The following is a 13142-nucleotide window of genomic DNA, read 5'->3' on the forward strand; positions in this document are numbered from 1 at the left end:
AGATACAAAAACTTAAAGGCAACGCAATCAGAAGAGTTGCTCATATAGCTACACATAGCCAGAATGAGTCAAACCTCTTAATAGGGAAAAAATCTATTCTTTAAACTTGCTTCCTTCAACTATCTCAATGACAATATCTTCTTGCATTTGTACAATGGATACTGATGTGCGCTGTGCTATTATGACAATGGCTTTTCAAGTGAAAACATCATGTGACAATTCTTCAGCACCTTCCTGATCATACCTTCTGCTTTGAGAGGCTGTTGCTTCAGCTTCAGATTCTTGGCATGCGTCTTGCCTAGGTAGTGGGAGTTGGCCACAACTGGCGAAGAAAAAGTCATGTTGCAGATGGGGCAGCACTTGTTTCTGTCTTCTCCGTTGTTGCTCTCCTGTTGGCAAGAAGGAACACAGAAATAGATTGGCTCTAAAGAGGTAGAGGAAAAATGGCAGTTCCCTGATAAGCATAGAATTACCAGTGTTTATCTTGGTAAATATTTAAGAGTGAAGTCCTGTGTGCAAATCAATTTAGAATAAAAAGGTTCATCATAAATAACTTTTAAAGTAAAATTTATCTTCTTCCAGTTAGTTTCTATGCTTTATTGTCTATGTACAAGTAGCCATTTGATTTGCTGGGTAAATCTGAAATGTATGTTTATTCTAACAGAATAAGGCATGTTTCTAATCATAAATATACTCTTTGCACCATAATTCAAGAAATGCTACAATGAATTGATTTGACAGCCTTTCCAGTGCATTAAATTGAGCAGCTTTATTTTATTTTATTTCTATCATTACTGTCATTACCTGCTTTGCATCCAACTTTATTCTCTTACTCTGAGTGAATTCCTCCTCACACTGAATAGTCATGTACCGCCGAACTTTGTTTGCATGTTTCTTGCTCTGAAGGAACAAAAAACAGAAGAGCAAGATAAGCGCACCAGGTATCCAATACACAAAGCAACAGTTTCAGCCTACAGCTTGACGCATACCTGATAATGAGCAAGCTTCTGGGACTCAGAGATGAGCACTGCACTACATACTCTGCACTGAGCATCCGTAAAGATGTGGCTGTTCTCTCTGATCAGACGGTCCACTGCAAAAAGCAAGTACACCAATCTTAAAAAACAAATGGGAAGGCTTGGCAAGGATATAACTATCATCAGGGGCTATGCCAGAATCAGCTGCTAAATGTCTTCACCAGTTTCCAATTCTAGTAAGGGGAAATGTGTGACTACAGAGTTCTGTAATGACTTCTAATTCATTCTAATTCCCCAGTCAGGAAAAAATAATGTAAATACTTGTGAGAGTCAAGAAAGGAAAATTACATGCAACCATTTAATTCTCACCACTTGGGGAAAATGCACATAATTAACAGAGAAGGAAGAGATATCACTCAATAGTAACACAACAAAATAATGAAATGTCTAATGTTTCCTTGTTATACTACAGGACACATTTTTTCTCGCAGCTGAGATGTATAACTGAATAATTTAGAATTCCATTACTAGATAAAGGACAAGCTTATTATTATTATTATGTTTATTTATACCCTGCTTTTTCTCTCTACAAGTAGACTCAAAGTGGCTTACATTAAAAACATTTCAATACGATGAAAAATTTACAAATATACAAACATTAAAACAGAATGAAATACCAATAGTATTAAAAATTAACAGTAAAAATCCAGAAAAAACATATTAGAAGGTAAAAACCACAGCAGATAAACGTAAAGGTTTTCCCCTGACATCAATTCTAGTTGTGTCTGACTCTGGGGGTTGGTGCTCATCTCCATTTCTAAGACAAAGAGCTGGCATTGTCAGTAGACACCTCCAAGGTCATGTGGCTGGCATGACTGCATGGAGTGCTGTTACCTTCGTGGTGGAGCAGTACCTATTGATCGACTCACATTTTGCATTTTTTCGAACTGCTAGGTTGGCAGAAGCTGGGGCTAACAGCGGGAGCTCACCACCGAACTTTCGATCAGCAAGTTCTGAAATTCCCTCCCCAGGGAGATCAGACTAGCACCCACCCTGGCCATATTCCGAAAAAACTTGGTTGAAACTTGAAACATGGTTGTTTCAATGTGTCTTCGAACAACCGGCTACACTTTCACCACACAGTCCTAAACTGTCCCTGCCAGCTCCTAGCACTTTATCCCACAATGGTTCCACTATCCATGTTTGCACAAGCCTGCCCCTCTCACGCAACCCAACAGCCTCACTCCTGTTTTAACTGATATGTTGTGTGGCTATTTTAAAGGTTTAAATGATAGTTTCGTTATGTATTTTAATCTTGTAATTTGTATTGTGTTTTATGTATATGTCAACTGCTGTTTTAGGGCTTTGTCCCCATGTAAGCTGCCTTGAGTCCCTTTGGGGAGATGGAGGCAGAGTATAAGAAATAAATTATTATTAATTTATTATTATTATTCAGCAGCTCAGTGGTTTAACCTGCTGCACCACCGTGAGCTCCAGCACCTCCTAACTTGATCTTAAAAACCTTATTCTTTAAAAAGCCTGCCTGAATAAAAAGGTTTTAGCCTGCCACCAGAAGGACAGCAGGAAGGGGGCCTAAAACATGCAGCGGCAGGAAAAAGGTTATTTCATATGTTGGGAGTCTCCTGCAAAGTTTTAAAAAAATAAAAAATCAAACTCTTCATTTAATAATCTACCTTGTAAATAATGCTATTAAAGACAACACAGGAGAAAGCACAATATTTCTTCATGACATTGATCTATGTTCATTTTAAATGCAATGCCAACACTTACATTACTCTTCAACTAATGGAAATGGTTCAGCAGTTAAGGTCAGATACTGTCTGTATACCTAGTGTCTCATACAGTACCAATAAGAGAATGATTCCTTTGGCTAGCATTGGACTGTATGTATATCTTAGATTAATTATCACAGAAGGAAAGAGCAGCTGTTTGCACATTGATTTAAGAAGCAGACTGGAAAACTACATGTGTGTTGGCTCCAATTATACTCAGCTATGACTGATAAGCAACAGTCTTCAAAAGACACTCCATCCATTGATTTTACAAAATCCAGCAAATCACTATATTGATATGACAAATTGCACTTCAAATACACTGTCATTAACCTCATCAGAAAGAAATTCATTTGAATTATGTCTGCTTACTTCATTAAAGTCATAGCATAATGTAAGATACACTCTCAACCCCGTGGCAACTTAAAATCAACAGATTTATTGTGCCCTATGCTTCACAGATTAAAGTCACCTGTTGGGAGATCAGAAGAAAAAACACTGAACAAAACATGACATTCACAAGGTTATTTATTACACCATCTGTAACATTTCTATACAAAGCTTTGATCGATGCATACACAATATCCAAATAATCCTGTTGCCATCAAGCGAATGAGGCATGAGGACACAATCAATGATGTTACCTCATGCAGAAATTTTGTATGACTGAACTGAAAAGCAGAGATACAGTAGTCTCACTTATCCAACATTCACTTATCCAATGTTCCAGATTATCCAACACAATTTTTCTCCCGCCCCAATCCACAAGTCTTTCTTTAGGCAGCAAGGATTGAACTTTTTATGGATTTAATTTCCGGCAATGTTGCTACTGTAAGTTCATTTTATGCAAATCTATCTTTATTTGTAGTCAATGTGTTAGCAGCCAATTTTTTGTCAATGTTTTCAATATATTGCAATGTTTTGGTGCTAAATTCATAAATATAGTAATTACTACATAATGTCACCATGTTTTGGACTGCTTTTCTGTCTATTTGTTGTAAAACAAGATGTCTTTGGTGCTTAATTTGTAAAATCATAATGTAATTTGACATTTCATAGGCTTTTCCTTAATCCCTCCTTATTATCCAATATTTTCACTTACCCAACATTCTGCTGGCCTGTTTATGTTGGATAAGTGAACTCTACTGTAATACCTCAGTTTATGATAGCCTCTGAGTCTCTGTCTCTGGAAGTAGCAACAGAAGGTGGGACTTTTTCTTTTCTTTACAAGGGGGCTGTAGATAAGAAAGGTCTGAAAAGAAGGAAGATCTATTGCTGTTTCTGAGGCTTGGGTGTTACTCTGTCCTTTTCCTACAATGAGACAGGAAGTCTCGATGATCCCCAAGAGTGGGAGGGGGAAGATGGCAGCATAGCTGGAGTCACATCTCTTTCACTCCCTGATCTTCCGAGCAGCACAACAGAGAGAATACTGACAACATACTGACAACAGACTGATAAGTTACTACTAAGTCATTCTTATCTCAGGGGGAGTCTTAAACTTAGCCAACAACATTCTATTAATCAGCATCGAAGAAAAAAGTGGGGTGAGGGGTTTAAATTTTCAAGGACTCTGGAAGCTGAAGCAACATTATACAGGGTCGCTGTTGTGGTTTCAGCAATTACTACTCTATTACTCCACTCTGTTGCTAATACAAAATGGTTGTTATAATTTCCCCTCCTTGTTGGCTTTTCTAACCCCCATGGCGGCTGAAGTTTCAAACATCCTCCTACATTTCTTGTGAGAGTTACCTTGTGTTGAGAGGAGTAGAGGAGTAGAAATAAAAGCGAAAGAGAGAGGGGGCAAGAAAGAGAAGGCACTTGGAGCAAGAGAAACAGAAAGACAGAGTCATACAGGAGTATCTACAGCTGACCTCAAACCGAAGAAGCGGAGTGACACAAAGTGTTGTAGGTCAGTGAAATTATCCCCTCAATGACTTGACCTTGCTATATAAACTCTTGCCTGGAATATATCCCGACATTGAGATTTGGTCTAGCTTTGACTTTTGTTAAATTACTAAGATTTTTGTATTTTACAATCAAACCCATAGAGAATCTTAGTATCCTGGCAGGGGAAGGATAAGGCTGCTGTTGCTTTTATACTAGGAACTGTTTGAGTAGATACATTGGGGACTGAATAGGTCCAACTAAGTGCTGGCATCTGAACTAACAACCTCATCACTCACTATCGGGTAAAAGTAGATAGTGCCACGGTGTATCCCACAAGAGCCATGGTAATTAAAACAAGACAGTTCTATAAAAACAATAAGACCCATTCGCTGCTAATGTCCTCCCCCTCTCTGAGAAGGAAAAGAAAACCAAATAGGGATACCAGACTACTTCTCCACAATAATCCAAATCCAAGAGATGGGGCAGATCTCTCCACAAGCTCCACCCCTGGATTGGACTTCGGATCACTGTCAAGTGATTTTTAATCCGTATGAGAAATCGGGCATAAGCCTAGCCAAGGAATTTGTCCTTGCCAGTGCCAGTCTGATTGGCCAGAACATCCAGGAAGACGACAAGTGGAGACAAGCCCTAACTCCTGTAGACATCAGAGAGGAACAAATTAACATAGCAGATGGATGCCCAAAAACCAAGATAATCGCAACAACAGAAGTTCATAAAAACATACCCATCACAGCTGATTTAACCCACCAGATTACGAACATGAATTCGGACTTCCAAGCCATCAAGTCATACCTTACAGAAATTCATGATCTCCTAACCACAATCACACAACACATGGTGACACAGGAGGCAAATAAGGATAAAACACTTCCAGTCACAAGCCCTGACACAGAGTTATTGCCTCAATGTAAAAGGGAACCTAGTAGTCAAAGAGACACAATAAATTACAAAAAAGCCTCCAAACCTAACAAACCCGACAAAAAGGTAAAGACCATAGGCAAGGTAAAGAGAATGAGAAAAACTAAGGATGAGAAAAAGATTGTCATCTCTGCAACCAAAAGATCCAGCATGACTTTCAAGTTATTTAAACTCATGGACAGGAAGAAAAGGTGAACTACTACTATTAAGCCAACTAAAGTTAAGAAAACCAGGAAAGTTAAACTCAAGTCCAACCCTGAGCTCAAAAAGGAAGAGTCACCAACACTGGCCAGCTCCAGAAATAAACCAAGGAAGCATGCTTCTGTCAAACCAATCTGGGGGACTAGACGACCTACCCAAAGTTTCAAAAACATTAACCAATCTGTCCATTGTAGTATTACAAAAAGGACATGCTGACCAGTCCTAAGGCTGATGGCTGGGAATGCAGTTTGAAGCACCTCTGGATCTTAGCATGTTTCACTTATCAGCCTTCCATCCTCTCTCTTTGTGGAAGGTCAGGCTTTGATGGCAAGCTCAAAGGCATGGCTCTGGACCACAAAAAAAATATCTATTGTTCAGTAAATGACACGTAGCCCCCAGATGGCGTAGTGGACTAAGTGACTTGAAGGTTGGGTTGCTGACCTGAAAGTTGCCAGGTTCGAATCCCACCTGGGGAGAGTGCGGATGAGCTCCCTCTATCAGCTCCAGCTCCATGCGGGGACATGAGAGAAGCCTCCCACAAGGATGGTAAAACATCAAAAACATCCGGGCGTCCCCTGGGCAACGTCCTTGCAGACGGCCAATTCTCTCACTCCAGAAGCAACTTCGGTTGCTCCTGACACGAAAAAAAAAAAAAGGTAAATGACACGCTATCTGAAGACTGTTTATTGTTTTATATTCTGGCATCTAAATAAAGAGACAAATTTTATTATGGTGGTAGGTGTGGGAAGTCTTAATCAGTGCCCATTATTTTAAGAGCTATGAGTTCATTTTTGAGAAGCAAACTCAAAAAGAATTGCAGCTGACAGGTATAGGAAAAATCTAGTTGTAGTGTGTGTACCCTTGCAGGCCTGTGATGTCCTCAATGGGGCTGCGAAAGAAAGAAAGAAAGAAAGAAAGAAAGAAAGAAAGAAAGAAAGAAAGAAAGAGAAAATAAACGCAAGAAAGAGAGCGAGCACTTGGTGCCTAGGGAACTGTTATTGAACAGACTGTAAGTGCCTGAGTCTGCTCTCAGCTTTGCTGTGTAGTGTCATTTGCTCTTGCTATCTCCCTCAGCTGCTGAGAAGCAAACCATTTGATGAAAACACCAAAAGTCCAACCCCCTGTAGCCTCACAACTCCTTTCTGTTGGTTGAGTCTTGGGAATGGGATCCAATCAGGAGCAGGGAGGGGAGATGGTGCCTGTTGTGGACGTGCCACCCCCACCCCCCAGGTACTTTGTAGAGGCAAATGGGAGATATGGCAGAGCTTGTTTTCATAGCCTTTTTTTCTTAGTGGCTGGCGAGAGTACATTGCACTCTGCCTCCTTCCCTCTGCTTTTTCCTTCAGGTCCCAGACAACATGGAATGTATTTTCCATGTGAGAGTGAAAGCCGACTTCAACACCCACTTCATGAAGAAAGGGAGGCTTGGCAACTGTGGGATCAATAATCTCTACAGTTAGGAGAACTCAGCAAATCATGAAGAGTAGTTCCATAACACAAAATAATTTAGAAATCAGGCTCCATCGATAAACTTCAGTGGACACTCATGGGGATTTGGTTAACCAATTAAACCCCTCCCCCCCTCCCCACCCCCAGCTACAGTCCTGGGAGCATTATGTTCAGTGATATTGATCTGTGATTGAAAAAGCTAGGAGAACCTCAAATAGTGTAAAACAAAGTGTTTGATTCGTTCTTGAACATAACTTGTCTTATTACATTGACCCTGGCCTGGTGAAGTGAGAGAAACAAAGGAATTATCAACCACATATGTTGATATAGCTAGAATTCATAAATGCTCGATGGGCAACTTTAAATAAATATGTTATGCATTTTAGAGTTTTAAATGTTAAGTCTTACTGTTCGAGCAAACTGTTGTCTGGCAGTTGCCTGCTTTCTTTCCTTCCTTCTTTCCTGCCTGGGAGATCTGCTCCGTTGCTTTCCCTCTCTGGTCTAGCTTTCTCTAGCTCTCTCTCTCATTCTCCCTCCCTCCTTGATTCCTGGCTTCTGTACTGGCTAGGAGATATGCTCTGTTGCTTCTCTGTCTGGTCTGGCTTCCCCCCCCCCCCCCCAAATCTCTCCCCTTGATTCCTGGCTTCAGTCCTGACTGGGAGATCTGCTTCCTTTTCCCCCTCTCTGGTCTGGCTCTATCTCTCTCCTTCCTTCCTGCCTTCAGTTCTGGCTGGGAGATCTGTTCCCTTGCTTCCCTCTCTGGTCTGGCTTTCCTTCTCAATCTCTCCCTCCTTGATTCCTGGCTTCAGTCCTAGCTGGGAGATCTGCTCAGTTGCTTCCCTCTCTGATTTGGCTCCCCCCCTCCTACCTACCTACCTTATTTTACTCTATTTATTATATTATTACATGTATTATTTTATCATTATTATTATTACATTAGTTATTTTACTGTATCATTATTATTACATTTATCATTTTACTCTATTATTATTATGACACAGCAAACAAGATAGATATGCTGGATTTCGTATCACAAAATCACAAGTCGAACAGTTCCCAAGTGTCTAGGACTGTGTGATGTATTTTCGGATGATGCGTGCAGATCCCAGTAGGGTCGCCTTTTGCAGTTGGCAAATAGTAATTTTGTTAATGTCTATTGTTTCCAAATGCTGGCTGAGATCTTTTGGCATGGCACCCTGCACTGGTTTCTGCCAGAGTCTTTGAAGTTCAATCTTGAGGTCCTGAGTTTTTCCTGTTGTTTTTCGTCAATGCGACTGTCACCTGGGATGGCAACATCAATGATCCAAACCTTTTTCTTTTCCACAACTGTGATGTCTGGTGTGTTGTGTTCCAGAACTTAGTCAGTCTGGATTTGAAAGTCCCACAGTATCTTTGCGTGCTCATTTTCCAATACTTTTGCAGGTTTGTGATCCCACCAGTTCTTTGCTGCTGGGAGGTGGTACTTGAGGCATAAGTTCCAATGAATCATTTGGGCCACATAGTTGTGCCTCTGTTTGTAGTCTGTCTGTGCGATTTTCTTACAGCAGCTGAGGATATGATTAATGGTTTCATCAGCTTCTTGGCACAGTCTTCATTTTGGGTCATCAGTTGATTTTTCGATCTTGGCCTTGATTGCATTTGTTCTGATGGCTTGCTCCTGGGCTGCAAGGATCAGGCCTTCTGTCTCCTTCTTCAGGGTCCCATTTGTGAGCCAGAGCCAGGTCTTCTCCTTATCAGCTTTTCCTTCAATTTTGTCAAGGAACTTTCCATGCAAAGTTTTGTTGTGCCAGCTGTCAGCTCTAGTTTGTAGTGCGGTTTTCTTGTACTGATTCTTTTTCTGCTGTGTTTTGACGAGTTTTTGATTTTTGACTTCAATCAAAGCAGGTTCTTCACTTTGCTTTACATATTCTACAAGGGCACGTTCCTCTTCTTTGACTGCTTGTTTTACTTGCAAGAGTCTTCTGCCTCCTGATCTTCTAGGCAGATATAGCGGGTCAACATCACTGTGGGGGTGCAGTGAATGATGGATGGTCATGAGTTTTCTTGTTTTTCTGTCCAAATTGTCCAGTTCCACCAGTGTCCAGTTTATGATGCCAGCAATATATCTTATGGCAGGTATGGCCCAGGTGTTTATGGCCTTGATGGTGTTGCCTCCATTGAGCTTGCTTTTGAGAATTTTTCTGACCCTTTGTGTGTATTCTTTACTCACCACAGTTTTCACATGTTCATGCTTGATGTTGTCCAGCTGTAATATGCCCAGATATTTATAGGCCTCTGTTTGGTGACACTTTATTGTTTGGCCATTAGGCATATTTATGCCCTCACTTTCAATGATTTTTCCCTTCTTCAATGCCACTGTCGAACATTTGTCCAAACCAGGGGTCCCCAAACTTTTAAAACTGGGGACCAGTTCATGATCCCTCAGACCATTGGAGTGCCGGACTATAGTTGGCCACCGAGCAATAATAATAATAATAATAACTCAGCCGCTATCAGGACCTCAAGATTGAACTGCAAAGACTCTGGGAGAAACCAGTGCAGGTGGTCCCGGTGGTGATGGGCACACTGGGTGCCATGCCAAAAGATCTCAGCCGGCATTTGGAAACCATAGACATTGACAAAATTACGATCTACCAACTGCAAAAGGCCACCTGACTAGGATCTGCACACATCATCCGAAAATACATCACAGTCCTAGACACTTGGGAAGTGTTCGACTTGTGATTTTGTTTGCTGTGTCATATAATAATAATAATAATAATAATAATAATAATAATAATAATAAATTTAGCCCAACCCCTTTCTGCCTTTGTGGACCAAAAGAACAAGCAAAGCACCCCTGACATATGGCCTCCCATCCTCAATGATGATGATAATAATAATAATAATAATAATAATAATAATAATAATAAAAGAGGGTTGGAAGAGACCCCTTGGGCCATTTAGCCCAACCCCCTTCTGACTTTGTGCCGTGGGGGCCGGATAAATGGCTTCAATGGGCCGCATGTGGTCCAAACCAAACTCCATGCTGATATCAGTGCTAAAAATTCGGAGAGTTAGTCAGAGACTGGATTTCAGTTTCCGTTTTCCCATATAGCTTCAGGTCATCCATGTACATCAGATGCGAAATTTTGTGAGATTTCTTAGATGTTTGATAGCCGAGAATTGTTTTTTGTAAGATTGTTGACAGAGGGATCTTACTTACTTACTTAGGCGATCCCTCGTAGCTCGAGGACGATTGTCTTCCATCCCTGGTGTCTTGAGGGTGGGTTCTTAGGTGGCTGAAGAGACCTATTCTTGACTCGCATATTCTCCCGCAGCGATGACATCGGTTTCCAGGTGGAAGGCAGTCCCAGTCGGGGTTAGCTTGACGCTCCTTCCTCTTGGCACATTTCTCCCTTAAGCCCTCCGTTCGTGCCTCTTCGAACTCCGCAGCACTGCTGGTCACAGCTGACCTCCAATTAGAGCACTCAAGGGCCAGGGCTTCCCAGTTCTCAGTGTCTATGCCACAGTTTTTAAGGTTGGCTTTGAGCCCATCTTTAAATCTGTTTTCCTGCCCACCAACATTACGTTTCCCATCCTTGAGTTTGGCGTAGAGTAGCTGCTTTGGGAGACGGGTGATCGGACATTCGGACAATGTGGCCAGTCCAGCGGAGTTGATGGCGCAGGAGCATTGCTTCAATGCTGGTGGTCTTTGCTTCTTCCAGCACGCTGGCATTTGTCCGCCTGTCTTCCCAAGAGATATGCAGATTTTCCTGAGGCAACGCTGATGGAAACGCTCCAGGAGTTTGTGGACGTGACGTCTGTAGACAGTCCACGTTTCGCAGGCGTAGAGCAGGGTTGGGAGGACAATGGCTTTATAGACAAGCACCTTGGTATCTCTACGGATGTCCTGGTCATCAAACACTCTCTGCTTCATATGGAAAAATGCTGCACTCGCAGAGCTCAGGCGGTGTTGTATTTCAGTGTCGATGTTGACTTTTGTGGAGAGGTGGCTGCCAAGGTAGCGAAAATGGTCAACATTTTCTAATGTTACACAGTTAAGCTGTATTCCTGGCTTTGCAGAGGGATTAGTTGGTGCCTGTTGGAAGAGCACTGGTTTTCTCGATGTTCAGTGAGAGGCCGAGCTTCTTGTATGCTTCTGCAAAGGTGTTTAGAGTGATCATGGCAATAATGAAAAGAAAAGGGACAATGGAAAATTCCTTTTCTGATGTTGACAAGTCCATAGCTTTCATTTCCAACAAACAGTTCAGTTTTCCAGTGCTCCATCATGTTTTCAATAAAGGTACCAACGTTTTTACTAATCCCGATGGCGTCTAGGCACTTGAAGATCCAGCTGTGTGGGAGTGAATCAAAGGCCTTTTGTGTAGTCATTCCACGTTATGTGAAGATTAGCTTTTTGGCTTTTACAGTTCTCCAGAATCATTTTGTCAATTAATAACTGGTCTTTTGTGCCCCTGCTTTTCCGTTTGTTGCCTTTCTGTTCATCTGGCAAGATGTTTTTTTCTTCAAAATAGTCTTGAATTTTGTCAGCTATGATGCCAGTCAGTAGTTTAAACATGGTGGGCAGACACGTTATTGGCCTATAGTTTCGTGGTGCTGCTCCTTTTGTATCAGGTAAGTTTTTCCAGTTGTTAGCCATTCACTGATACTTCCTTTCTGCAGCATCTCATTGAATTGTTGGGCAATTTTTCTATGTAAAGCAATCAGATGTTTGAGCCAAAATCCATGAAGTTGATCACTACCAGGCGATGTCCAGTTCTTGACTTTTTGTACTCGTTTGCTGATCATTTCAGTTGTTATTTCCATCTGTTCCATTTTGTTCTGTGAGTTATTATTATTATTATTATTATATTTATCATGTTACTCTATTATTATTATATTTATTACTAGCTGTGCCCGGACACGTGTTGCTGTGGCGAAGTATAGTGGTATGGGAAATAAAGTATTGAGGAACTGCAGATAATTTTATGGTCCAGAAGGTAGAAGAGGCAACAAGGGGATCAGCAACTCTTGATCTAATCTTAACAAATGTGGAAGACCTGATCAATACAGTTGAAGTGGTTGGATCCTTAGGGGCAAGTGACCATGTGCTCCTGCAGTTTGCAATACAAAGGAATGCTGAAACTAAGACAAGTCAAACACGCATTCTGGACTTTAAGAGAGCTGACTTCCAAAAAATGAAGGAATTACTGAGCGGCATTCCATGGACGCCGATATTAAAAAATAAGGGAGTTAAGGATGGATGGGAGTTTTTCAAAAGTGAAATACTCAAGGCGCAAATGCAAACAGTGCCAACAAAGAAGAAAAATAAGACAAGTGCAAAGAAGCCAGAATGGATGTCCAATGAACTTCTAACTGAGCTAAAGCTCAAAAGTGACATGCACAAGAAGTGGAAAAGGGGAGAAATCACCAAAGAAGAATTCAAACGTATAGCCAACACCTGTAGGGAAAAGGTTCGCAAGGCTAAAGCGCAAAATGAGCTCAGGCTTGCCAGGGACATAAAAAACAACAAAAAAGGTTTTTTTGCTTACGTTGGTAGAAAAAGGAAGAAAAAGGAGGCGATAGGGCCACTGCAAGGAGAAGATGGGGTGATGGTGACAGGGGATAGGGAAAAGGCAGAACTGCTTAATTCCTTCTTTGCCTCGGTCTTCTCACAAAAAGAAAGCCATCTTCAACCTCAGCAACATGGAATGGACGAAGGATTGGGGGAAATCCAACCCCAAATAGGGAAACAAGTTGTCCAGGAACACCTGGCCACTCTAAACTAATTCAAGTCCCCAGGGCCAGATCAGCTACATCCAAGAGTACTGAAGGAACTAGCGGAAGTTATTTCAGAACCACTGGCAATTATCTTCGAGAGTTCTTGGAGAACGGGAGAAGTCCCAGCAGATTG

The 13142-nt window shown here is 41.4% G+C and overlaps 1 protein-coding gene across 2 annotated transcripts in view; it reads right to left on the reverse strand.

Moving 5' to 3' along the window:
- Nucleotides 1-13142, reverse strand: part of znf346 (zinc finger protein 346) — a 38661-nt gene that overhangs the window by 11192 nt on the left and 14327 nt on the right. For both annotated transcript variants that reach the window (XR_505758.3, XM_003217534.4), the window contains exons 2-4: nucleotides 990-1093; nucleotides 805-900; nucleotides 245-389 (exon numbers count right to left, since the gene is read on the reverse strand). Coding sequence is in view for 1 of the 2 variants with exons in the window: in XM_003217534.4 (XP_003217582.4) it covers nucleotides 245-389; nucleotides 805-900; nucleotides 990-1093 (345 nt within the window). In the remaining variant the exon portion in view is untranslated. The remainder of the gene's footprint in view (nucleotides 1-244; nucleotides 390-804; nucleotides 901-989; nucleotides 1094-13142) is intronic.

This window comes from Anolis carolinensis, chromosome 2 (assembly GCF_035594765.1).
Source record: "Anolis carolinensis isolate JA03-04 chromosome 2, rAnoCar3.1.pri, whole genome shotgun sequence".
In the NCBI taxonomy this organism is placed as follows: domain Eukaryota; kingdom Metazoa; phylum Chordata; class Lepidosauria; order Squamata; family Dactyloidae; genus Anolis; species Anolis carolinensis.